The sequence below is a fragment of the Pagrus major genome, chromosome 21 (genome assembly GCF_040436345.1).
Source record: "Pagrus major chromosome 21, Pma_NU_1.0".
NCBI classification, from domain to species: domain Eukaryota; kingdom Metazoa; phylum Chordata; class Actinopteri; order Spariformes; family Sparidae; genus Pagrus; species Pagrus major.
In genome coordinates, this window is record NC_133235.1 from 12,492,080 (window position 1) to 12,518,104 (window position 26,025).

A 26,025-nucleotide genomic window follows, 5' to 3' on the forward strand; every position below is an offset into this window, starting at 1 on the left:
CTTCTTCGTACAAATAGTGTGACCTTATGATGGCATCAGTAAAGGGCATAAGATGGTGGGGGAGTGCTATAAAATGTTGTACACGGTCCACTACAAGATACTCAAAGTGAACAATTTCTAGAAGACATTCGTTCCAATTGGTTTAAAGCTTAATGTTGGATGTAACAGCATCGCTTCAGCAGGTACGTCTACTGCAAATACTATGTTTGGATTTAGACATTTTCTTCATAAAATAGTCGTGTTCCTGGCACACAGGCCTTTTACTCACTATTCTAAAAAATTACTCCTAGCAGTCATTTATGTTTCACATGGTTGCATGTCTACATCATAAGATACGTCTGTTTGCAAGAGAAGATATGAACCCGAGAGATGATGCTCAAAATACATCACCACATCCTTCACAACCTTGCCTCGAAAGCAATACACCTCTAAACCATGACCATCCTTACAAGAGAGGGATGTACCATCCACACAGATGCTCGTGTTCCCCTCTTTCGTAAAAACATGACTCTTTTACATCAACATTAATGTGCGTCTGACTGAGAAAACAAACAAATTATTGTTGTGTTATTTTTTGGTATATGATATCAAACATGTGGCTTCTCACAGCAATATACACGTGCCAGACTTCTTTTCATCATCGGGATCTCCTCCACCCTCTTTCCTGTTGGGATCATTGAGCTCGTCAAACAGTCCAGTCTCGACCATCTCCTGCTGCCATGGGATGGCCACGGCACCTGTGCTAAACTCCTTGAAGAATTTGTCGTCCTTGGCATCAAACTCGATGCCCTTGATCTCAGAGAACTCGGCGATGTCGCCAGTGTCCTTGGCATAGACAACATTGGGCTTGGGCACCCAAGGAGGATCCACCAGCCCGGCCTCCAGACGGGGGAAGTTGATGGTCTTGAACCACTCATGCTTCCTGGGATCCTCCAAGTTGTTCCTGATGAGAAGGTAAAAATATACTTCTCCATCAGTGTTTCAAAACTAAAATGTCAGACTAGTTAATTCTAAATAAGCTTGTTGCTCCAATCTCAGTTTTTTAATGCACAAAAATATCAACCAAATTTACATGTTTTAAATGTTTTTTAAGTACATGAGGAAACTATAAATTAATACTCTTCCAAAAAAACAAAAATTAACAACTGATTGCATAAATTCAGATTAACTGCACCACTGTGCAACCACTTAACAGCAGCTTGCTTATAACTTAAAAGGGAAGAAGAACCCCTTACTTCATGCCCAGGCGCTCCTCTATTTTCTTCTTGAGGAACAGCTGGACGATGTCCTTGGTGACAGCATCGAAGCACTTGTGCTCCCACTTGGGCTCCTCGTTGAGAATACGACGCTGTACCTCCTCCTTCTCCACCTTCTCCTTCTTGCTGTCTGGGCCTTTGAAAGGTGTGTATCCGGCCACCATCTCGTAGATACTGCAGCCCAGGGCCCACCAGTCCACCGACGTCCTGTATGGAGTTTTGCTCAGGAGCTCAGGGGCCATGTATGCTCCAGTACCAGCCTGGAGGAGAGAGAAGAGTAGGAGGAAGACTGAAAATAAGGTTAATCTATAAATCATTTTATTGTACATTTTAACTTGTTAGAAGTCATGGTGTGTTTTATATGTTCGGACCTTTAGGATTTCTACTATGTTAGCATTGAGTTCTGCAGATGGAAGCAAAGACTGTACAGCCAACTGACATTAACAGACTTATGTGTTAGTTCAGCAACATGGCACAGAAAACGGAAAGCTGGTCTTGTGGGAGGTCAGACTGGTAAAGAACAACTTTAAAACGGTCACACCTTCAAAGTGATGTCAAGTGACACTGACATTGAAGTGTTACACAGATCAGTTGCCTTGGTTACTAAAAGCTTTCATCTACTCATCGCTATCTTCTTTCTGTATCCTTCTGTGCAACTTTGACCTTTCCATCTCTTGCTCGCTCTCTCCCGGCTCCTCTGCTCCCTTCCCTCTGTGACCTCACCTGCAGCCTCGGACCAGGAGCTTAATCCTAATGCTAAGCCTACTACCTGTCAAGAGTCATGTGTGTCTACACACTGACAGAGTTGTCCAGCCTCTTATATAAAGGCTGGCCATTTCTGGATGCTACAGTCTCTAGCAGAAATACGTAACATCCAGACGGCACGTAGACATGCCTCCGATGCATAATTAATGCATGCACACCTCACACTGGCGTAGAGCCGAGAGCTTACACTTCACTACTACGAATTCCTGAAGAAACCCTGTTGCAAAAATCTTTTGTTGGAGGTCCTTATGAGTTCTGTTGGATGTACTGTCCTTTTACAGCCACTTTAATATGTTAACACTTAAAGACATTTAAGCATGTCTTTAAAGAATTCCTATTAATATTTTGCACTGACGACAGCATCAGACATTACAAGCTCTTTGGTAAAGTAATAAAACATTTGCTGATTTTTTTCTTTTTTGTATGTATTAAAATCTGTCCTTTGCAAGTGTGACAAGACTTCGCCATACCTGGATAGGCTCTTCTGACTGATTAAGTATAACTCCATTGACCAAACTTAAGCATGTTTGCATGCGATACTTGTTTGTCCTAATACTCCATGTCAACTAGAGTGCAACTCCATTAAACCCCTGCATTATTTTCAACTTCCCCTGGACGCTTTTTGTGAGAATATTCTGTCCATCTGACGTGTATCTGTTGGTAATCATTTTAACTTAACAAATAACATGCACACTCAGCGAAAAGGAGCAAAACTCAATAAGGCTACAAAGATAATCGTAGTTCATGCAAGGATCAGATCTTATAAACATTGTTCAGCCAAGTTGAAGTCACCTTGTTTGCAAACTAACATGTCTTAACATATTCAACATAGGTTTTTACCTGGATCTGTCAGTCTAATCAGGGACAGACTTGTGTAATGCCCGCTAAGAGGATTAGGGGACCAAAGCCAGCCTTGCCTGGAGGAGGTTAGCCCAGTCATTCTGGCTGGCTGAGGAGCATCAGAGTACTGGATAATGAGCTTATTGGACTTTCATGGAACCGAGAGCTTACTCTTTGCTACTGCAAGTAAGTCCTGAAGAAAGCCTGAAGAGAAACCCCTTGCAAAATGCTTCCTATTTTTTAGGTCAGATTAGGTTTAATATACAGGAGGTATTCAAAAAATATTTGAAAATAATTTTCTGTACACTGGCTCATTCTTCAACTCTTTTATGAGTAATTTTATTAAGTTGTGGTCCTGCCCAATCTGTAAAATACAAGTCGTATATATAATCACCATTTGTCAAAAAGTGACCAAAACAGACTGATCTGACAGCCTATCATGATGATCTGACAGCCTTCTCTTTTGCATATTGTTGAGGTGACCCTTAGTTTCATTGCAAGAGCCCCCTGTGCAGCCATTATGGTGTAACATCAAGCTGAACTCTGATATCTGTGTTACTCTTTCACAGACCACAGCCTACAGGCCTCATGAAGTGTGCTGCAGGCAACTCTCTCGCCTCCACAGAAATAACTAAATCTCTGCAACCAAGCTCCTTCTTACAATAATTGACTGCTACTGCTACAAGCACTGGACCTCCAAGGTCTTGAACCTAGCCCCTAAACCAAACGTTAGCCTATAAATGGCTAGGCTATAATCTGACTGCTCAAGGATCAAATGAGTTATATAATGGATTCAGAGACTGTCATTGCACAGATCTTTAAGCAATCCAGTAATCCCTGTCCGGATTTAAAGTAAAAACCTGACCAAGATTGACAGCCTGTCCAAAAGCCTGAGTCCAGTTTTGAGCTTCATCCTCATCTTCGTATAAGTGAGCATGGACACGGTGAAGATGTAGATGAGGTATCACCTGGCAGCCAGTGCTCTCTGTTTCTTAGTATTTCTGTTCTGTTGCAGTTTGTTTGCGAGTTTGTGTGGTTTAAAACTTAGTCCAACCATGCAGATGATGACTTCAGATCTTGTTGATGTAAAGATGGGCTACACATAACAGCCTGGCTGCCATTTGGTGTATGCAACTTCCAAGTCTTTAAATAATAGATGGAATGGCCTTCTACGGTAGATATCTTTTACCACGATGTAAAATCTTATTATGATTCCCATTATCATTGCTGACTGATGTCCAGTCAAGTCTTCTTATGTTAACAGCATCCTAATGGCTTTGAGAGTGCAACTTTGTGCACTTCTTTATTGTGTGACTGTTTTATTTTTTTATTGTGTTGCGGGATGGGTGTTTGCAATTTCAACCAGAAAGTCACTGTTCAAGTGTGTACATCGACTCACCATCTGAGTGACGGTCTTTCCTGGTGCAATCTCTATGGCCAGACCCAAATCTGAAAGTCGGCACTGGCCAAAGCTGTCCAGCAACACGTTCTCTGGCTTCATGTCACGGTATACGATATCCATGTCATGCAGATGCAGAATGCCGGTGGTGATCTGCGCTGTGTAGTGGATGATGCGCTTCATCTCAATGCCCTTGTCGTTACCCTTGCCATCATAGCCTATGTTGTAAATGTGGTACTTGAGGTCTCCTCCATTCATCAGGGTCATGACAAGGCACAGATGGGTCTTGGTGTCATAAGCGTAGGCCAAGTTGACCAGGAACAGACTGTTAACCTTCTCCAAGATCTTCTTCTCCAACAGGGCCATCTTCTCACCACCCTTCTTCTTCAGTCGCTTTTTACACAGCTTCTTGCAGGCATACATCTGGCCTGTGTTCTTTACCTGAACAGCGCATACCTGGAGAAACACAGATGATTTGTTAAAAAGGAGGACTTTAAATGTCCACACAGTTCTAAGGCAGGTACAGAAACCATTGCTCTACATTGATCAGAAGTAAATTTAAAAAAATTGGACTACTAAGACGTTTTAATGGAAATGAAAGTTTAAAGAAACTGTTAATGGTATATCAAACAAAATAGACTAGACAGATGTTTTCAAATCATAAATCTATGCCATCACATATTTCAGAATAGAATAGAATCACAAATAATCCCTCTTTTACACAAGCAATGGGGGATTTGTTCGCTTTGTCTCATTTTACAATTTCTCTTAAATGCAACACTGATACAGAATCACTGGTAGGACTGAAGACAAGAAATTTGTTTCAAGAAGCAAACCTAGCTTGACCAATTTGCCATCTTTCTCACTCACATCTTTAACTAAACATTCACTTCTGGTATTTTCCTCTCCATAGACAGGAGATCAGGTTTGTCCACTGCATTGTATTGCTGAGAAAGTTACATTAGCAGTTTCAATCAATAATATGCCTTTCTACACACTCGTTGCTAAGAGCCTGATTTAGAAAAGAGGTTCCTCAAGGGTCGATAGTAGGTCCTCTATATGTGCTAATGAAGCTAACAGGCTGAGTCATGATGAGATTTGATAATTTGCCTTTCATTTTTTTCTTCAGATATCTCTCATCAATCTCAACCCTTGCGACAATGTATTTCATTCACAAAAACTCGTACTGCCATTTTCTGTCCCTGCAATCACTGCTTGTACATTGTTTGCTTAGCAGTGTGTCTTCTAAAACAGGAAACCCTTGTCCTCAGGTCTGTATTGAAAAATGGATCTTGATCTCATTAAAAGATTTAATTAATCAGCGTCTGATAGATCAGAGCACTTTGCTAGCTCTGTCAAAGCAAGATTAGTGCTTCCTGCATTGTGGCTTTATATTTATTACTTTGTGAAACATAAACCATGATTTTGCCTATATGCTACCAGGCTTCATGGTCACCTTGGGGCAAGGTAAATCCTCATGATTGTGTAAGGTATGATCTCCTGTCCACAAATATCCTTTCTTATGCTTCAAAGAAAATATACCTCTGTAGCTTAGGGTTTTTCCAAGGATGGAACGACAGTGATATAATACTACTTATAGAGTACTATCATTACAGTTCCAAAAGATGCAGAATGCATATTTTCTTGCATTTTTGCGTACATTATATAAAATATGATGATAATACTTTTTTTTCTACATCTAACAGTAGTATTAAAAGATATATAATTTGTCACAACACATACACACATATTTACAACAGACTTTTATAAAATTATAGGTAGATGTGTTTGAATGCTTACCTCTCCGAAGCCTCCTTTTCCTAGAGTTCTGAACTCATAGAAGTATTTGTCACTGATGGGCTGTTTCTCATACTCTTTCCACTGGAGGAATTTATCAAAGAATGGGCTGGCCTGGTAATCTGTGAAGGGTTTGGCTTTTAGATATTCTCTTACACCTTCCTGGACTTTGCCTTTCATCACCTCGCTAAAGGTCGCATCTGTCACAGCTTTGCATTTGTCAGCGGGCTCTCCAGTGAGAAAGGACAGGAAGTTCTTGGAGTCGGCCTTGCAATACTTGTTGATGATATTCTGGCGTGCCTTGTCTTTTGGTGCACCTTCAGCCAGATCCCAGTCATACAGCTCATCCAGGAATTCAGCAGCAAGCTTAAAATCTTTGTTCGTTGCCAGGAAGTCGCGGAAATATTTTTTGCCAATAGGCTGCCTTTCGCAAAGCAATGTAAAGTCCTTCTCAATGGTACCTCGTGCTGCAGCACATTGCTCAGGCTTGGGGAGAGACAAGCTTCGACGACGCTTTTTCATCTCCTTGTCATCACCACCCTGGGCTTTTAGGTAGGCCGTGTTGGCCACCAGGTTATCCAGTCCCCCCATGTCACACATCTTGGCGGCTGTATGTGGTCTGTCCCCCCTAAGTGACTGGGCTCTTCAGTTGCTCCTCAGGGATGCAGCGCCTTTCAGGATGTGTGTGTCTATGTGAGAGTGCAATTCGCTCTAAAGCCAGCGTGCAAATGAGCTCCTCCACCCAGCCTACCTGCAAACCTAAGACACACTGACACACCCAGTAATTACTCATTTAGAATTAAATACCAGGGAGGGATTTTGGCTTAAGGATCTTTGTATGGTCTATTCAAGGATGCTGTGCACAGAAAGGGAATCGTAAGCGGGCTCTGTCCTAAGAGGCTTTGTAGCCCTCTATATCTGCGAATGGTGTTCAGCAGTCTCCAGTACAGTAGTGGTCTGATGGGATCTGTTGACTATGCATTTAATGGTGAGACCAAGTGAAAGAAGGATGAAAATGCTCTGGAAAAAGCAAAACACCTTTAAAAAAAACTGTCATAGTAGTTTTTGCAGAGTCCACTCAAAAACTATTCTGGAGTGACACAGTTATGTTTGGTTTGAGGTTTTAATACCATATTGTTGCATATAGATAGAAAAAAAGACTTATTTGGAGCTTTTAGCAGGACACCGATGACAATTTTCACTGATGCAGTCACTATTATAAACCATGGCTGTAAAAGGTGTCAATATATCCACCTACATCTTTTCTCCTCCCAGTTTCAACAAAGCACATACTTCAGAGAGCTTAATCCTATTCTGTCTGCTTCTTTTTCTTCCGACAAGCACTTTCATTCTTATATTTTACACTCATTCATCAGTGACCATCCTTTGATGACAACTACCAAAAGTATTTCAAAAAGTCCACCTAACATTATTACAATTATCACTTTATCTTTTTACAACAAAATGCACATGCAATGTAAAGGACATTACTATAAAGTGAACTGTGAGTAAATACTCATTTAGATGCATACATAGTATATTTTCCTAGGTATTTGCAAAATGTTTTAATTAGCCATGTCGTATTTATAATGTAATCTAAAATATAAATTTACACATCACTGAACTGAGATACTGAGTAGTTTAATAGATATTGATTTTGATATTGACAAGTAATGCATTTATGTTGAAGTATTTTCAAAACAGCGTGTTTGCCATTTGAGTTCTCGGGGGAATACTTTCAGCTGGTTCAACTATTATTTATTTCAGAAAATGTATACTTTATACAGACAAAAAATGAGCTTGATCAGTAATACTTGTGTTTAGTCTCATGTGCATGTTTTTATGTGTGCACAGCAGCACACACATACTCAAAAAGTTGTTCAAAGTAAACCATATGCTGTACAGCATTTATATTATTTGTTGTGAGAAGTGGGCAGGCAATATATATTTTTCTTCTCCCTGCTCATCCCAGTCATGCAATGTGTTTTATGTTTGTTTTATGTTTCAGTTTGTTGCTTAAATTGTGTGTAAAATAGCGTGTCAGAAGTGCACATGCACTGTATTCCTACAGTACACATCTTTAAAACTGCCGATAACAATGTAGCATCGGCTGTTAAAATCGAGAGTCAACCGAGGGACTCGGGAGGATCAGACAAATGTGACACCAGAGCTTGGTTTATGAAAAGCCTGAAGACTATGACCTCAATCAGGTAACAGCACTGAGGTTATACCAGGGGCCTGTGATACACCTTACATCTAACACACACAAAATATTTTAGTATATTTCTGATTGAGCTAAAACAGACATTAGCTTTCCATGTCACGCTGTACTCTCATCTTATTACAATTCTGGTATTAGATGGCATAAATATATACTGTACAATAATCTATACAGAAAGGTGGTCTTCATTTTTATATATGTGTGATGTAATGAACTGGCTTTTTCCTTCCTTTGTTGCTTTTGGCAGTAACCCTAAACTACAGCGATGGTGATGTAGGCTAATTCAGTAAGATAAACCTTGGATAATATTAGCTGATCCTTTCTCAAATGGTCTCAAGCTGTCAGTGGCCTACACAAGATCAAGGGCTTTGCTTGCCTTCAGAGAGCTCCAGACTATTTTGACTTACAAAAGGCCATGAAGACTACCACACAGAGCAACCAGGGGTTGAATCTGTCCCAAAAGGGAAAGAAAATGACCAATTGTGACAAATTACAAGAATGAAAGACAGACTAGAAATACAAGCACTACTTATTAGTATTCCACCAAAATATAAACTAAACTAAATTGTATAGAGAAAGAGGCATCTTGCCAATTAAAGACACCTGTCATAAATATCAAATGTCAAATGTCAATCATGCTTTAAATGGATCGTAGTGTCAGTAAAGCACTTAAGCCTCCTGAGTGAATGCAAAGAGACCACAGGTTTCATCTTTAACTGGGTCAGGGAGGGCAGAGAGAGAGGTAAGCTGATAGCTCACACGTCACTCTATGGGTTTCCCCATATACTCTACAGTGGATCCCTGCTGAGCCGTGTAACTTTCATTGAGGGCCCATCACAAATGAATGTAATTATTCAAAACATTTTTACAACAGCAGCTTTACACAAACTAATGAAAAAATAGATATGATCTGTTTTAAATGTATGATCTTTTCTGATTTAGATGTTTGATCTTTGAGCCGCCTGCTCCTTTAACCTTGGGAGGATTAGCTTGTCCTGAGGAGGGAGTAAAGGTTAAGATGTGCAGAGCATTCTCATCCTATCTCCCACATGGTCTGCTTCGTGGTCTCTACGTGGTCTGGCTCCATCCTCTTATGTCCTCTCTCAAGCTTTCAAGCAAGAGGCAGTGGATGGAAAGTATTCCCAGTAGAGTAGTGGGAATTATATATAAGAAGGTGGGAATGCAATAAAGTGCTTCCACATTGAGTACACAGAACCTGTTCTTTTCTCAATCAGCATCAAGAGAGGTGTGCTGTCATGTCACTTTAAATGAGGTAAAGGAGGAAATGAAATAACCATTTCACCTTCTGCCTGATCCAAAAATCAGGCAGAGGTTTATGGATTTCAGGTCTGGTGGGATTTTGTTCAAAACTACATTACACTGTGCAAAGTCTATGGTAAGAATGGAGCTTGTCTTCAACCCAAGAGGTCACAAAGGAAAGCTGCCAAGCTGAATAAGGATGTTGTCCACGTCTGGTTATCATCAGGAACTTCACATTCTGTAGGGAGGTTCCCAACAGGCCAGAAAAGTTAGTGACTGAAGTAGCTGCAAATTTGAAAGCTTGGGTGTAGCAAGAGGTAGTGGAAGATGACTTCTACGTGGCCTTCCGTAAACATTCATCCACCAGCAGGAAACAGCTATTTTTATATACCTTCTGGACACAAGGCAGAGCTGAAAGAATTCAGAGATCAGAAGAATTGGTGAAATAACCCTTTAAGGAGATGCAGTGCAGGCCAGTAGCACAGGTGGCTAATCCCTGCTCAAACTGTCTCAAGCTCACAGTGTTCTGTCTAAAACCACTTAGGTTTAGGTTACAAGTGCAGCATTCCAGCTGACTGTGGCAGATATCTGTGAAAACTATCCTGGTCCAATCTTTGATCAAGTCTTTAATCAATGCTTCTCAAACATTTCGGATAATAGACTTCACCGTGAGACTTGATTTTGCTCTCAACTGCTACCAAGGACCAAAAATAAAACACTTTATTCACTAATGTATTTGCAGACACTTAGCATAGAGCATGCCAACATAAAGCAAAGCCAAACAGGAAGGGAAAAGAGAAGAGAAAGACACTGATGATGTTTATATGACTTGTGCACAGAACGGACCATTAGCACTAGCAGCTTGTGCCCCCTAGGGGACTGAGTGCAGTCTGTGTGTACTGCACTCATAATCCTGTCAAAACTAAAAGACATTATCTGTCTCTAAAAGGAGTCCAGATCATGATGTAACTGCAACTGACCCAATGACAGTTCTTGTGTTTTAATTTCCACCAAGCAGATATATATATATACATACATATATCAAATGTAAAATGTTCAAATCATCAAATGTTTATTAGAATACCTGTGGAAACAAAAGACTACAGTAAAAAATCTGTCTAATATTAAATCTTGCCAATATTTGGTTCACTGTTGTTTTCCTGACTGTGATCACTAATTAGTTATCATATTTTGTATACTTTATACTGTTTTTTACCAACACACAGAAAAATATTCACACAGTCATTTAACATATGATTTCAGTTGTTAATATTAGCAGGTAAAGGGATGGGCAGTATTAGCAGTAGAAAGTGCAGCAACCAGCTAAAGCCTCACCTTCAGTTGTATACCTGTCACAACAAAAAAATCAAGCTAAAAATGGAATTCTCCACTGTTTTCATAACAATCAGTTGTCACATTACAAAAGCAATTTTACGAAATACTCAAACTGGTCAACTAGTTTCACATTATTGCGAATAAAATTAGTTATGAAATGATCCATGAATTTATATACATCCATCACATTTGGAACAATTATATTATTTTAACAATTAAAGCAACATTATGTAACATTTTTACCTTAAAATAACAGCTTCCAGAGCTTCAACAGTTTCTTGTAATAGCGTATTGTGTCTCTGCCCCATCACTTGTTTACTTCAAGATATAAGTTTTCAACACATAACACGACATAATGAGTTTTGTTTGTAGTTAGCACCTACATTACGTCTGACAATTTTTTTACAGACCTGGGATTTGGGATTTCAAAGTGCTACTCCTCCATAATAAAAGCAGCTAACTAAAGGTGCTTGGGTACCTGGTAAGGATGAACAAAGCCTTCCTTCAGCATTGTTGTGGGTACTCACTGATGGGACAACAAGGGACCACATCTTCTGAATAGGCTGATAACATGTTAATCCCACAGGAGCCTGGAATACAACACTGAACTGGTTAACATTACAACATTAAGTTGGAAAGATGCATTAGTAACAGGCTCAAACTCAGTGATAAGGCACACATAATCCTTACTACTGTAGCTGAAAAGGAATGAGTACAGAACAAATTAAGTAAAACTTCCTCTCAGTGAATAGTAGTTCCTACATAACTCTTAATCAAGATGTTATTTGAGAAGACTACCAGATACCAGTGACCCAGTATTTATTTATTCATTTTCCATATATCTATGGATAAACATTATGACTACTTTCTTAATCAAGCATTTCTTGACCTACGAAATGGAACAAAAACTAGTATTTCTTTCTCATTACAGTACATGCACGTTACTAGTTACAAATGTACTTGTAGTCAACCGATTAAAGTGAAAAAACATATAATAAGCATGCATTCCCACATAAATATCTTAAGTTACTTACCATGTTTGTGTCTCAAGTTGAATCTCATCTGAAAGTGGAAAGTGAGTGAGGTTTTACTCAGAATGAGTTCATAAATGACAAGCCATAGACAGCAGAAATGCTTAATGGATATCAATTTTATATCAAATCTACAACTTACAATATTGCATGTAACAATTTGTATATTAAGAGAAAAACAATTTTCATATACTACAATTTCCTGTTGTTTTTTGTTGTTGTTGGTCTTATGAATGTACTAAGAAAAGGCAGACAAGTCATGGCACAATGGACATATGAATGAAAATGTCACTAATGATCCTGTAGAGGATTGAAAATCATATCAAACATATGTAAAAAAACTATATTTTTACATGAATAAAAAACAAATTAAAAAACATAAAGATAATAGTCTTTAGATCATCATTACACAACTCACTTAGGAGGAGGAATGTGCAGAAATGGCATATTAATATAATACTGAAACACAGGCAACATTTGACACCAGGATTAACTCAGTGTTTTGTCTGGCTTTGCACTGCAGTCTCCTCCACTATTGCTCAGTGAAGTGTTCTACACCAATGTTTCCACAACACAGTTGTCCTCCAAAGGTTGGCCAGACACAGGCATGCAGGAATCAGAGCCAGCTTCTGGTTCAGGGTTACGGCCAGGTTTAACATCACAGTAAGAGTTGGCGTCAAAATCAGTACCAGGGACTCTGCCAGGGCTTAGGTCAGGGATAATGCCAGGCTGAGATTCCTCCTCTGAACCGAATGTCTGATCTGAATCTGAGCTTTCATCTGGATATTCCTCTGCCTTTGCTTCCAGGTCAGAGACCTGTCCTTCCTCTTGCTCCTCCGCCTTCAGCCTTCTGCGGCTGATCAACTTCTGCAGCTGTAGCTTGCTGGTAAAGAAGATGCTGCGCCAGCCTACCTCAAATGCTAGAGACGCCACCTCAGCTGAAACTGTGTTGCAGCGCTGCCGCACTGCCTGCTCCCAAAACTCCTCTGACCCACACAGCTGAGGAGAAGTAAAAAGTATGAGGAAAATTACAATAAACATATGAGCTGATGCATGTTATAGTTTCCAATTTATTAATAACAATGTAAGAATAGAATATTACTTTAGATTTAAAATGATGCATACACACCAGAGACAACAGAAGACAAAATGTGCAACAGTGAAACCTTAAATGATAGACATGAAGTTTCTTATCTCAGAACACAGATTATTTTTGGCAGCAGCTCTCCTTGTGTGTCTCTGGAACTCACCTGCCTGAACCTGCGTGATGTTCGTCCAAGCTGACCCACATCCTCTAGTTCAAGATAATTTATTATCCGCAGGAGTAAGGAGTCAGACAGGCGCTCCAGATAATCATAGTGGCCTTGGCACAAAGCTTTGGTGTACTGCAAGATCTGGCGACCGAAAACCATACTGACCTCACCTGGGAAGAAGCCCATTATTTTAGCTGCCATCCATATTCAAGCATTCAGTTCATTCTCACATTCTCACAATATATATACAAGACATAACCTGAATGTAAGGTTGCAGCGGTACACCGACTCTAAGGTTATTGTACCATCTGCATCTATGGTATTGAATTCTACCAAATGTATATATTTCAAGTTTATATCAAGTTTCACGTGTGTCAAGGCATAACATTTTGTGAAATTATTTGCGCTTATTCATACCATTAAACCTAGACATTTTCCTCGATGATCATCATACAGTAAAAAACTCAAATCGTTGCGACCCTACCTAAATTTAGAGTGATAAGCACCTAATGTTTTGTTTTAATGTATTTTAAATGCTTTTACTGTAATTGTATGCGCCTGTAAAGCACTTTGAGTTGCCTTGTGTCTGAATTGTGCTATACAAATAAACTTGCCTTGCCTTGCCTTGCCTAAAGCAAGGCATAATAAAAAGCAGGTATTCCTATACAGGTATTTGTATATGTATTTAAGCAAAACTGACAGAGCATGTGTCCTCTTTTTTACATTATATTGCAAAACAGAAACAAACCTGTAAACTGCCCTGTAATTACTGGCACAAAACCTATATAGAGGCACCACCAACTGTTAACAGCTTAAACAAAAATGTGTCAACTGTGCTTGTACTGCAAGGACATATCTTATACCTGCTGTGAAAAAGGTCTATTCTGACCCTTGCCATGGCTCCATTAAACCCCATACAATGAAAGAGGGGCAGTTGGTTCTTTATATTCTCACAGCAGACATTAAGACTTGTCTAAAACACACCTGTTACTGGTAACATTAAGAATCTCTCCTAATCAGTTATCCCAGTAAGCAATGACTGTGTGATAGCATGCACAATACCAGGACCCTGAAACTGAATCAGTTAAATTGGATCAATCATTAATTTCATTCTTTACACCTGCGTGAAAAAGGCCTTTTAACCTCTCCACTTGTATTTTAGTCTTTCATTGCACCCCCTTCCTCTAATTGCAAATGGCAAATTAATTGGATGTGAAGTTAAAATGCTAAGCTTTGTCTGATGTGTTCAGCTCTAGTCACGTTGTTAAATATGAATCACTCACTCTGCAGCCTAGGGTCATCCAAGAAGTCCTGGTGAGACTCCTTGAGTTCTCCAGGCTTGGCGTTCCTGTCCACAGTTCTCAGAGATATCTTCCACCATCTCCAAATCACCTGGAAATGACCCAATAACCAAACTTGAGTACTCTTTTTTTATTATTGTTTAACCATCTACTCTACGGTATAAGTAAAATATCAGTATAACATCACCCACCACAGTGACCCAATGAGTTATAATTCGTGTGTTAATGGAACAGTACCCTTATTGCAACACTAACTAGGAATTTCAGTTTAACGTTATGTGTGCTACAAGTGTAAATGTTCCTTGTGTTGCTTTTCTCTCATTCTGCTTTCATTATTTATTTTATTCAAAGCTCTGATAAGTTATTGTTGTTGGGTTTTTTTGTATGACAAAAACAGGGTACCAACACATTTAACTAGCTAACTAGCGGCAGCAGCAAGCAGCAGACAAGGCGTTATATTTGTCGCTAACCTAGCTAACAACAAACTTCTGCTAGCTACAGTTGATGTTGACGTTAGGTCGCTTACTAGATAGCAAATTGTAATTTAAACCCCAAACAATAAAAGTTCAATCAAAAATATCTATACTTACTTCTGACTTGGTGACAGCAAAGTGATAAAAATTCTTACTGGGTGGAGGAGCCGGTCCAGAGATTTCAAACAACGGGTCTGTTAAAAGAGACGCCATGTCAAAGTGTCTGCGTTGTCATGGCAACAGGGCTTTCTCAGATAGGGACAAACTTAGCATTTAGCTTCTTCTTCTTTTTTTTTTTACCAATTCAAAATTATGTGAGAAAATTGACATGTATATGACACAAAAACGATGTATAATAGTCATGGTTTCTTGATATTGCATTTGATATACACACCTACAATGAACAGATACAGGAATGTACACTAAGTTGCTTAATATTAACCAGCTAAACCTAGCTAAAAGTAAACGTATTCCACTTTATTCAGTGTTACAGTGCCTAGTTTTGATGCTGATTGACACTTATCTGTTCATTTTGAAGGTTTGGTTGTGTTTGTATTCATTTTGGGAGCTCAGTTTGTGGTAAAGTGTTATACTGAGAGGTGTTTCTGATATTTTAGCCCCCTCTTAATAAAAATTACATGGACAAGATATTAGTAACACCTATCAACTCAACATTTTAACAATTACCTATTATAAACTTCATAAAGGTAGGATAAATTACACAGTAGTTATATTAATCTCCATTAGTTTCAGATGGGTATACCTAATAAACTGTCAACTGAGTGTATTTAGTCACCTCTCTGTTGGTATAAAGAAGACTGGTAAAACTGATAGTTACACAAACGCCAAATTGTAGTTAAAAATCTTTTAATTTATTTATACATATATTTATATATGTACACATTTACTTACCTATTCTTGTAAAGACAAGAAACACATTGTCAAATTAAGTGTTAGTCATGGGTGGCACAATAGAGACCCAAGCTCTCCAGAGTCCCAGGCTGTATAAATGTAGTAATCCCTAAATTAATCTGTTCTTTTCCCTTGCCTTCTTTTAAAGCAAATTGAACGGAGATCAGTATTTCTCCTCATCCTTTTCTTTACTCCAAAAGCTTTTTAATCAGAAGGCAAAGAAGAAGACAGACGTCAAGGGAGTGTGGCAAATACAACATAACTAACATTTCATAAACATTTTGCTTCCAAATGTTGTACGTTTTTTGGCCTTGGCAGGGTCTGGAAAACCTGTCATTCCCTGTCAAGAGGACAAGTCATTGTCAACCATGTGAATAACTACTTGACTTGTTTTGAGGCAACCCAATTTGGGTCACATTCACAACCCTGAAGCTTTCATAACAGTCTTTCTTTTTGTCTTTACCATATTCAGAAAATATTGTGAATATCTTGAATTTTGCTCCTCTGACATATTCAACCAGCAGGAGAGGTTAATGAGAGTATATTTAACAATTGTAACAACGCTTTATGGATTAGGTAGGGTACTGTAAAAAGACAAAGAAATAATCATCTTAATGCCTACACTTATTGTCTTTCCTCTGTTTGTGCTGTAGTAGACATGCCCATCCCTTTACCTGGTGGGCTTTCACATCTGTAAAGTCTCTGCTGGCCTCATATTCAAGGAGCTGCCCTTTGTTTCAAACCAAAATCTAGCCCCTAAGATTTTTTCACAATTTCACAGATATTGGCAATATTTAAAAGGATGACTAATAGTCCTGGATCATTACTGTGTTCCATCCACCCGTTTGGGATGTCACTCTAACTTAAAAAGACGTGGGTTTGGTTGCATTGGGTTATAGGCAACTTGGATCTGCAACTGTAAGTTAATAAAGGACATTTTGCACCTTAGTGCCAGTATAGTAGCAATTATGCTAAAATATAAAAAAAAGAAATCCCTTTTGAAATGAAATACCTGCATCATAATGGTTGTTTCAAACCACAGATCATGGATTTGGATGGAACCCTGTTAATAATATTAAATTCTATACCCTTACCCTATGTAGATAGTTTGTAGTGGGGTTTTTTTTCCACAAGGTATATATACTCACCCTTGTTAACTCAGTCCTTGTTATACATAACATGTACTTAATTGTGATTACAAATGATGATATGCACAGAGCTTACAGTCATAAACAAAAAATAAAAAGCATATAACATATTTTATATTGTCCAAACAGTACATTTTCCCCCCATAACAGTCCCTTAGTCTTCAACGTAGTCCTTTGTACTCCTTCATAGTGTTGTAAACTTGTTTTATGAAAAAAAAACAAAAAAAAAAACGCAAGTCTTTTTTAAAAAAGGTACTGCCTCTAATTGCATGACGGAACAGGTGCGTTGAGTATGTGCTGCATGCTGCCCTCTGGTGGCAAAGGACCGGAGATGTGCTACAGGAAAGGATTGGTGGATGAACCCCCTGAAGGAAATGACCCGGCTGGAGCTCCCGCCTGAAAAAAAGTGAGGGGTTCAACGTTAACAATTAAGACAACAGAAAACATTACTGCAGTGAGGACAGATTTTCACCAAATTTAGATGGAGGATGGGTCTTTGACCAGAATAGACCCCATTAACTTTTGGTGGGAATGTGGATAAGACGTATCCAGGAATTTTTCTCACTGTCTTTAACATTGCAAGATCAACATTTTTGTTCGTGGAATAATGCACGGATCCTGATAAAAAAAAAATAAGGCATATTTAGGTGGCTGGTATGTTTGAGTGAGGACAATTTGACGAGGTTTAAAATTTAGAGTGATACAGGGCTATCCAGTTTGATATTGGATTAAGCTTGCTTGAATTAAAGGGGACTGATGAGTCTTGGTGGAGGTATCGTCATTCTAGTGTCATTCTAGTTTAATTTAAAACGGTATGAGTAGCAAAGTTTTTAGTGAAATCAATTGGTTCTAATTAGGGCTGCACAATTCATTGACATTTTATAGAAATTGCAATATGGCCAAGGCAAATCGCAGAAGGTGCTTTTTTCTTTTTTTAATAAAGGTAAAATTTGACCAAACAGCATTATAATGAAGTACTATAGTGCTGAAAGATGCCCTGAGCCACAAATCCTTTTCTTCTGCTCCAGATGTAAGAAATAATTTTTTGGTTTGGTACAGACCCCAACAAATGTGAAATAATCATAATTTCAATAGTTTTTTTTAATGAAAAATTATTATGCAAATATGATAATTTCCACTATAGTAATATCTAACATAATAATATAGTAATATATAATATCTGTATATAGTAATATCTGTCAAAATAATCGCATTATGATTTCATAAGCTGACAAAGCTCCTTCCACATGCATCATTTATTTCCTTCTTTGAGAGTCTTTAAAAAGTTGGGGGGAAAAAAGACAACACATGCTCACCATGAAAGGATTATTGGTCATGCCAGGGCCAGCCATGGGCTGCCCAAAGGGCGTCATAGAGGGCTTGTTCTGACCGTAGACTGGGTATGCAGGGCCTGGGGGTGATAGGAGGACAGGGATTGAACAGATTGAGTCTACTCTCTCCAGCAGTTAAGCAACGTGTAATAATAATACTTGATTGTAACTGTTATATCAAAAGGCCATAAAAAGCATTGTTTAAAGAGTGAAACGTAAAACAATTTTTACAATGAACTTAATTATGAGAGTTTGATATAAAATGAAATAGACCTCAGACTGTAAACAGGAGAAAAAAATTAATGAGAGCCAAGCCCCAGCGTGTCAGACTGCATTCAGGTGTAAACAGAGCTTTATGAGTGACGTCAGATTTGTTCATTGTTTTCAGAGCAGAACCATAAAGCTTTGTACACTAAATGCAACCTTTTATCACTGTGCAGTAGGTGTCACTGACAAGTCACACTTCAAATTTGTTGCAGCAAGTCTGAAACACAATTCCGAATGCAACATATAGATAAAGATTACACATAATTCATGCTGAGGAAGACGCTGCATGTGACCTAAATATCCGACAGGTACTGCACAAGTGGAACAAGGTAGGAGGACAGAGGGATGTGGGAGGCCACTAACCATTAGACTGAGGGTGGTAGGCCCCAGGTTGAGAGTAAGGGATGGGGGCCTGGCCAGGGAATTGCTGCTGGAAGTTTCCGCTGAAACTGGTCGGGAGGCAGTAGGAAGACGCATTCCCAAAGCCGGCGGGCATGCTCATAGAGCCAGTGCCAAAGGAGGCTACAAGACACACGCAGGGTGTGTACATACACACACACACAACACAAACAAGGAGGAGTAAATTCTAGATACTTTAGCAAATCACAAAGCTACTAGGCAATGTAACTGGGTTACACAAATGTCTAAGTTAAAACGTGGCTCATTAAAATACACTAAACTTTAAATACACACACACCTGCAGCTGGAGCTCTGCCATTTGTCTGGAAAGGGTTGGTGGCCATCTCCGGGGGAACTGCTGCAGCAACGAAGGGATTTGTGGATGGGACAGCTAGATGAAAAACATGCAATGTGTTGCAAAATGAGCTACATGTGAAAATGGACCAGTTGTTCTGTATGCATCACTGTAGCTGTAATCACTTTTACCACCTCCAAAGCCAGGCTGCATGCTGGGTAACACAGGTGGATTCTGGGCTGGCGATGAACCAAGGACTGGTCCAAATAAGTTCCTGTGAACAAAAAAAAGATTTAATGATTTTGATGCATTTACACACACATTTATTAACCTCTTTTACACGAGCAGTGAAGCTGTGAAAAGAGTGTGTGTGTCTGCCAGTCTCTCACCCTTGCACACTGCTGCCTGAGGAGACAGAGGTGCTGAGCTTGTTGTCCAACTCAGCCAGAGCAGCATAACGATCTTCTGAGCAGCTTCCTATCTGGGACTGGGCAGGGACGGCACTAGACATTGACGGGATTGGCACACCTCCCCCTTTCGACAAATTTTCAAAGAAAAGAAAAGATACACATGCACACTCAAATAATAAAAAGACAAAGAAATGACTAACTGATTCAGGGTAAGCTTAGTATTTTACAACATACGCACAACGTGATGTTTAGAGCTAAATGACCACTGGGTGTCTCCCTTCACAATGCTTCTGAGATGTCTCTCTTAAATTAACCCATATAGAAAGGATGTATTGGTGTGTTCCCAATAATGCTAACAACTAACAGAGCATTAGTTTAAAACCCTTTAAAGTCTTATCCAAGAGAAATGTGTTGCCATCAAGTTTTATAGTTGCTTAGCAACAACAGTAGCAAGCATCTAGAGAGCATTGCTGATAACAGAGAGGGCTTGACCAGTGGACATAGAAGGTAAGAATAAATAAGACAAAAACTGGTGAGTATGTGTGGATATGGTGGAGGTGAGACAATGGTGGGGAGGGGGGTACCTGATGAAAAGGACTTTGAGGGGGGTGACGTGCTCAGATGGGATGGAATCGCAGTGTTTCCAAATGCCTCAAAGTTGGCAAAGTTGGTATTTGATTTACCCTGAGGTGCTGCAGCCACACAGAGAATGAATGTGGAAATAAAAACAGTGAATGAGGAAACAGGATGACGACAAACCATACTGTGAAATACCTTATTGATCTACATTAGTCGGAATGTAATGACCTTTCACAGGAAGCCATCTTACCCGACTGGTTTGGAAAATGTGCAAAGTTGGCAAAGTTGGCAGAGCTGGAAGTTTGAGTTGGCGGAGCAGCAAAGATGTCTCCTCCCAGGTCAGAGAGCAAGTCGAACTTCTTCTCCTGAGCAGCGCTGTGAGCCTGGGAACGAGCTAACCCTGGAGACTGGGCAGCAGCCCGAAAAAAAGATGGTTAAAACATTTCTCCAGCCAAATTCAAATGGACATTACAGATGGATATGGGATGGGTGTATGTAGGTTCAGTGTGCATTTCTTTTACCTGGCGCAGTGGGGTCTTGTTAAGCTGCAGGGTCTTGAGGGGTTGTACTTCTGGGGTACTACCAGTGCTGCTGGCTGAGGAGCCAGACACAGAGGCTTGGACACTGGATACTGCCCTCGCTTGGTCTGGAGGAACATACCTAGGCAGTCAGGAAAGAACACCAATATAAATTAAGAGATATATTTTTTTTAAAAAAGAGAAAAAAAAAAAGGAAAACAGAAAACAGCATTATCATTTGATCCCATGTGGCATAGCACAACAAATGTGTAATTACTAATTTGATTGATCTGATGAGGTTAAAGGAAGTATCTCGTTCGTATCAAACAGGACCTTTACTTCAAATAGCATAGTGTTTAAACATTGTGTTCTCTCTCCCCCAACGCTGCAGTAAAAGAGGAAAGTGACACGTAGCTACAGACAATGAAGAGCATGCTGTCAAGCTAAAACCATAATGGTTTCTTTTGGCAGGGGTAGCAGCCAACTCACTGCACTCTTTTTCTTTGCATCACAGCCGACAGTAACAGACCAGCACTATTGAATGACCTGCAGAAATCTTAACACTGACTTTGAAGCTTTTAAAAGTATTTACTACCTTTCCATTTGCATTATTTAAAGCAGTATGTACAAAGGACTGCAATAAGAATGGTCATGAATGCTGGTTTGATCCTGATGTGATTTTTAACAACAACCAAAGCCAAAACTCTTCAAACAAACAAACAAAAAAATCTATATGTTTATGTTACCATCTTTTCTTTTCGTATTTTTCCTGAAGAAACTCTTTTACTTTCTGTGGTTCTCGGAAGTCTGGAACAACTGATGTCCTGTCATCATAGAGGCCCAACCAGATGTGTTTACAGACCTACAGGGGGGGCAGAGGAATGAGGAGAGTGGGAGGTAAGGAAGGGATTGGGGTGGGGGTGGTGGCAAAGCCGGGAGAGAGGTGAGAGAAAGTAAAGGGAAGGGGGAGGGGATGACGAGAAACGGGGGGGAAAAAGTAGGGAGAGAGGAATGCCAATAAAGTTGACTAAGCAGGGTTCAGAAAAATGCCAAGATTAGCCACTTCTGAATCAAAACCAGAGAGCCATGGCTCCAAAAATTATGTTTCGCAATGTGAAATATGTCCTTTGTTGTAAAGTGTGCACCATACCTCATTGCTGTGTTTCTGTAGGAACTCGATTTCCTGATGTGTGAATGTGGTCATAGAGATGGACTTCACTCTGTGTGGGGGATTCAGTCCTCGCCTGTGGGTGGAGGAGGTATATGTTAGCTTAAGAACAAGAGAAGCAGGATGCAACCCAATGCTGTTCATGTGATATGAAACGAGCAAACAAAAACTCCAACCACAGATGCATTGATACATTTTCTTCCCAGGGTATATGTTTGAGACATGGAAACTGAGCTCAAATCTAAACATTTGACAGACGATTTTATGCAAACCAGCAGAGGGGAGAATATACTGCTGGTTTATTGTTTTTGAAGATCATGGATAGTTTTGGTTTAAATAATAAAATTAATTGTAAAATCCACTGAATTTTTAAACACCAAAATAAAACATGCAATTGAGAATTATTTGTGACTGTTAGGTTGGTTAGATATAGGGTTGTTTGGATACGATACCAGAACTGCAAATGCCTCTGATACTGCCTAAAATTCTGGATCGGGTAATGGCAAGTATGTAAGTTTATGCACTGATCCCATACCACGTAATTTATTAGCCCTGAAACTTGACCCTGCAACTTCCCGGCAGTGTCCCTTAAACCTGTATGCAACTTAAAAAAATGTTCACAAGTAGCGAATATCCATAAATGGCAGGCAACTTGTATAACGTCAAGCATTTATCAGCAAACTTGCATTTGTTGATGTTTGTGTTTTTATCGTGCTGTATCTAGTTCTGACTGACTGTCAAGGAGGTTTAACCTGAGCCAGACCATACAACTATGACAGGAATCATATCACATCCATACAGGGATAGACATCTCGAATTAAAAATGAACTAGACCCAATTGAAAATGGCCAAGATTGTGCTCACTCTTATTCAGGACTTATTCAGGGTTACTTTACAGTGTCAGCAAAAACTGTAAACCAATCATTTTGAAACAATTTTTTTTGACATGGGTCCAAGGACAAAATGAGTGTTTCAGTTAAAAAACAAATCTCTACAAATGTATTTAAACGAGGTGCAAATATAACACACAAAATAAAATCAACTACACAACTTTTATTTGCACTTTGTCCCATACAAAACTCATAATGAAAGGTAGTATTTGTTTTATTTGTGTGATTATTTTCAGCTTTGTTTATTTACTTGTATATTAATGCCCTGATACGCCTATGTGTTATGGTAGTGACAGAGGTTACTTGTTGATGTATAACGGCATATTTTTTTTTTAGACAATAAATAAAATATTGATCTAAAAAGAAATTATGTAATTGGTTCAGCCAACCATTTTAACAAGTCACAAAATGAGCCAAATCGAAATCACCGATTGGTATTGAAAAAGTGAAAAAGTTACATCGACTTGTAACTGGAAACTGCAACAAGGAGGTGTTCAGTTTTCTGGCAAAAGCTAAATCCTGAAGACAAAGAAGCTTTACAGACAAATCTGTGACAAGATTACTGACTTACTGCTCGTTAATACAGCACACAATCACAGGTGTGAGACTAGGAGGATTGTTTCAACACTGATAAGGAAAAAATCCACAAAGACTCCAGAGTACAGTAAGTTCAACCACCAACAAATTTAAATGTCTTTAAGTCTCTCAGGCCTTCAGATCTCAAAATCTGGGGGTCTGTGCAAGAGACACCAGAGAGGAAAGCCACCATGAGGCCTCAGCAAGTCTGGAGGAGCGTTTATTGCATGCAGACAACAACTATTGCTTAACAAGTTGGGGCGTACTGGCAGATTGGCAAAGACAAAACCACTGTTGTACAAAGAAAAAGCGCATGACATCTAGGAAACTGTTTGCCATGAGGGTTGTAGGAGACTGACACAAAGTGAGAGAACATGATGAATGTTCTCAGTCATCCAGGTCGTGGTAATTCTAAGTGCTGTTTCGTAGGCAACTGGATGTGTTTCAGTTTCTTGAAGACGTTTCACCTCTCATCCAAGAGGCTTCTTCAGTTCTAACTAACTGGAGGCAAGTTGCAGGCTTTTAAACATTACTTATCACCCACCTACAATGCAGCACTGAGTTCCCTCACCAGACAGCTTAACAATCATTCACACCTGGGCTCACCTAGCCCTAGTACCCCACATGAAGGCTGGTTGGGTCAACGACCACAAGTGGCCCTAACGTCTCTGAAACTCAGAGCTCACACGTGTCCTTAACGACTCTGTAAGGACACTCCCACACAGAGTTTAAAAACCTACAACTCCCCTCCAGTTAGTTAGAACTGAAGAAGCCTCTTGGATGAGAGGTGAAACGTCTTCAAGAAACTGAAGTTACAATACAGCACTTAGGAAAGTGAGAGAAGGTTTTATGGTCTGATGAGACTAAAACACACCATCACCACCATGAGGTGCTTTTGATGACAGCATCATATTCTGCAGGCCATAAGAGGCTTGTGGAGGTTCAGGTTGAAATTAAGTCAAACACTCAAGAAACATCCTGATGCGATTTGTAACAATACTGGCTGAGAACCGACAATGTTCATGTCCTGGTGTGGAGTCAGAGTCTAGATCGCTATCCAAATCAGAATTTATGGCATGATTTAAAGATTGCTGTCCTCGGCAGCTTGACTGAGCGCTCACAGTGTTGCAAAAGCTTAAGTAAGCACATCTGGTTACAGACCTTTTCACAAAGACTCAAGGCTGTAATTGTTACTAAAGGTGCCTCTAGTCATACCGACTTCATGGCGGTGAAAACACGTGTAATACATTATGTCAGGGGTTAGTACCACTTTTTGTTGATCCATGTCAAAAAGGCCCAGTGAATCCAGTGTCGAGTTTCACTTTTTGTAACTGGTGTGCTACTCTACTTATTCTCTTCAGCTTAATAATGGAAATTGGCACATACTCATATAACTGATGATAAAAACACAGTATATGATTCAATTAAATGGTGAATACTGCACACACAGCTTCAATACATGAGGTGGATGCAGGTTTGCGACATCCTGGCAGAAAAAACACGTGACATACTGACAGCAGGATTATCAGAAGTGTTGTGCCTCTGTATGAGCAACTAATTGGGCGTGGGCAGCTAAGATATTGCATAAATCCTGGTTATGGTTTCATCATGGCAAAAGTTTTTGAGGAAGAAGACGTGATTTCAGTGGACAGCAGCCGAGGACGACCCACTGCCCTACTTCAAGTGCTTCCCAAGTTGAGACCCACCCTGCCCCTTATCTAGAGGTGTGTGTGTGTGTGTGTGTGTGTGTGTGTTGGCGACATTCCTTGTCAGGTCCTGCTAAAGTTCAACTAGAGGTGGTTCATCTGTGACGTGCTGTTTTTGAACAAGGTGCTCAAATATTTGACCGTTAGGTATGTGATCCTAATGTTTGGCTTGCTAACCTTGACCACACAGGCAGTAAACCAGTGAGACCACCGCTCACACTCAGCCTTAACACCACATTTTATCATCGTGAAGTAACGCTGTAAACAAACCAGGCAGCCCAGCCCAGTGCCCCCTCCCCTCCCCTCCCGTCGTCAACGTTACCTGTGCTGACTTTAACGCTAGCTAACGAGCTAACGGTGCCGCTAAGTCAGTTCTGGACCGCACAGACGCATGACTGACAGCGGTGCCTTGTGCTCGCCCGGCGGCAACTGTGAAACACAAACTTAACACTTTTACACCAAAAGTAAACTCACAAGATGCCAGAGCAGGTGGTACAGACGAAGGAGCCCACTGTCATGTTGACATAGGTCGGGCCGCGCTGGTCGCAGTCGAAGCATTTCCTATTCGCGGGCAGGCTAGTCATTTCCCGGAGCATCTTCAGATGAGTCTCCTCCTGCTTTCGCTTCGCGCTCGTCGCCATGGCCGAAAACAGCAGGCTGGTATCACCGGGGGAGAAGTTTTCGTCAAGGGACCCGGGACAGGGCGGGTGTCGTCGGGGCAGACTTTTAGCGTGCGTCGGCGGTGGCCGGGCAGACACCTTGCCGAGAGGTCTAGCAGGGAGACTGGGCGACTGACAAACTACTTCTTCTGCAGGGAGAAAGTGACACACAGAGCGGCTTCACAGGCACAGGCGCCATCTGTTGGTTTGGAATGATGCCTCGTATTGTGATGAAA

At 40.1% G+C, this 26,025-nt stretch overlaps 3 protein-coding genes across 3 annotated transcripts; all 3 read right to left on the reverse strand.

Moving 5' to 3' along the window:
• Positions 1 to 603: 603 nt before the first annotated feature.
• On the reverse strand, positions 604 to 6,657 carry grk7a (G protein-coupled receptor kinase 7a). Its single transcript, XM_073491461.1, has 4 exons — positions 6,061 to 6,657; positions 4,261 to 4,716; positions 1,236 to 1,516; positions 604 to 943 (listed from the first exon to the last, which is right to left on the reverse strand). The coding sequence occupies exons 1-4, from the start codon at positions 6,655 to 6,657 to the stop codon at positions 604 to 606; spliced, it is 1,674 nt and encodes a 557-aa protein (XP_073347562.1).
• A 5,799-nt stretch (positions 6,658 to 12,456) lies between these two features.
• Positions 12,457 to 15,144, reverse strand: fbxo36b (F-box protein 36b). The gene is made up of 4 exons (XM_073491632.1): positions 15,049 to 15,144; positions 14,441 to 14,549; positions 13,155 to 13,327; positions 12,457 to 12,903 (listed from the first exon to the last, which is right to left on the reverse strand). The coding sequence occupies exons 1-4, from the start codon at positions 15,142 to 15,144 to the stop codon at positions 12,457 to 12,459; spliced, it is 825 nt and encodes a 274-aa protein (XP_073347733.1).
• Positions 15,145 to 15,781: 637 nt separating this feature from the next.
• Positions 15,782 to 25,915, reverse strand: agfg1b (ArfGAP with FG repeats 1b). Its single transcript, XM_073491969.1, has 12 exons — positions 25,605 to 25,915; positions 21,941 to 22,034; positions 21,537 to 21,652; positions 20,794 to 20,932; positions 20,523 to 20,679; positions 20,278 to 20,385; positions 19,673 to 19,817; positions 19,478 to 19,557; positions 19,287 to 19,379; positions 18,953 to 19,111; positions 18,308 to 18,402; positions 15,782 to 17,387 (listed from the first exon to the last, which is right to left on the reverse strand). The coding sequence occupies exons 1-12, from the start codon at positions 25,769 to 25,771 to the stop codon at positions 17,328 to 17,330; spliced, it is 1,413 nt and encodes a 470-aa protein (XP_073348070.1). The 5' UTR covers positions 25,772 to 25,915; the 3' UTR covers positions 15,782 to 17,327.
• Between the last annotated feature and the right edge of the window lie 110 nt (positions 25,916 to 26,025).

Excerpts from the sequence above, each read along its gene's own strand:
- fbxo36b (XM_073491632.1), bottom strand. The coding sequence starts at position 15,144 with ATGGCGTCTCTTTTAACAGACCCGTTGTTTGAAATCTCTGGACCGGCT. Across the intron at positions 14,550-15,048 it reads TTGCTGTCACCAAGTCAGAA|GTGATTTGGAGATGGTGGAA; the intron begins GTAAGTATAGAT and ends GGTCATTTCCAG. Across the intron at positions 13,328-14,440 it reads GGATGACCCTAGGCTGCAGA|GTGAGGTCAGTATGGTTTTC; the intron begins GTGAGTGATTCA and ends GCTTCTTCCCAG.
- grk7a (XM_073491461.1), bottom strand. The coding sequence starts at position 6,657 with ATGTGTGACATGGGGGGACTGGATAACCTGGTGGCCAACACGGCCTAC. Across the intron at positions 1,517-4,260 it reads GAAAGACCGTCACTCAGATG|GCTGGTACTGGAGCATACAT; the intron begins GTGAGTCGATGT and ends TCTCTCCTCCAG. Across the intron at positions 944-1,235 it reads GAGGAGCGCCTGGGCATGAA|GAACAACTTGGAGGATCCCA; the intron begins GTAAGGGGTTCT and ends CCTTCTCATCAG.
- agfg1b (XM_073491969.1), bottom strand. The coding sequence starts at position 25,771 with ATGGCGACGAGCGCGAAGCGAAAGCAGGAGGAGACTCATCTGAAGATG. Across the intron at positions 20,680-20,793 it reads ACAAGACCCCACTGCGCCAG|TCTCCAGGGTTAGCTCGTTC; the intron begins GTAAAAGAAATG and ends GCTGCTGCCCAG. Across the intron at positions 20,386-20,522 it reads ACATTTTCCAAACCAGTCGG|CACCTCAGGGTAAATCAAAT; the intron begins GTAAGATGGCTT and ends GTGTGGCTGCAG.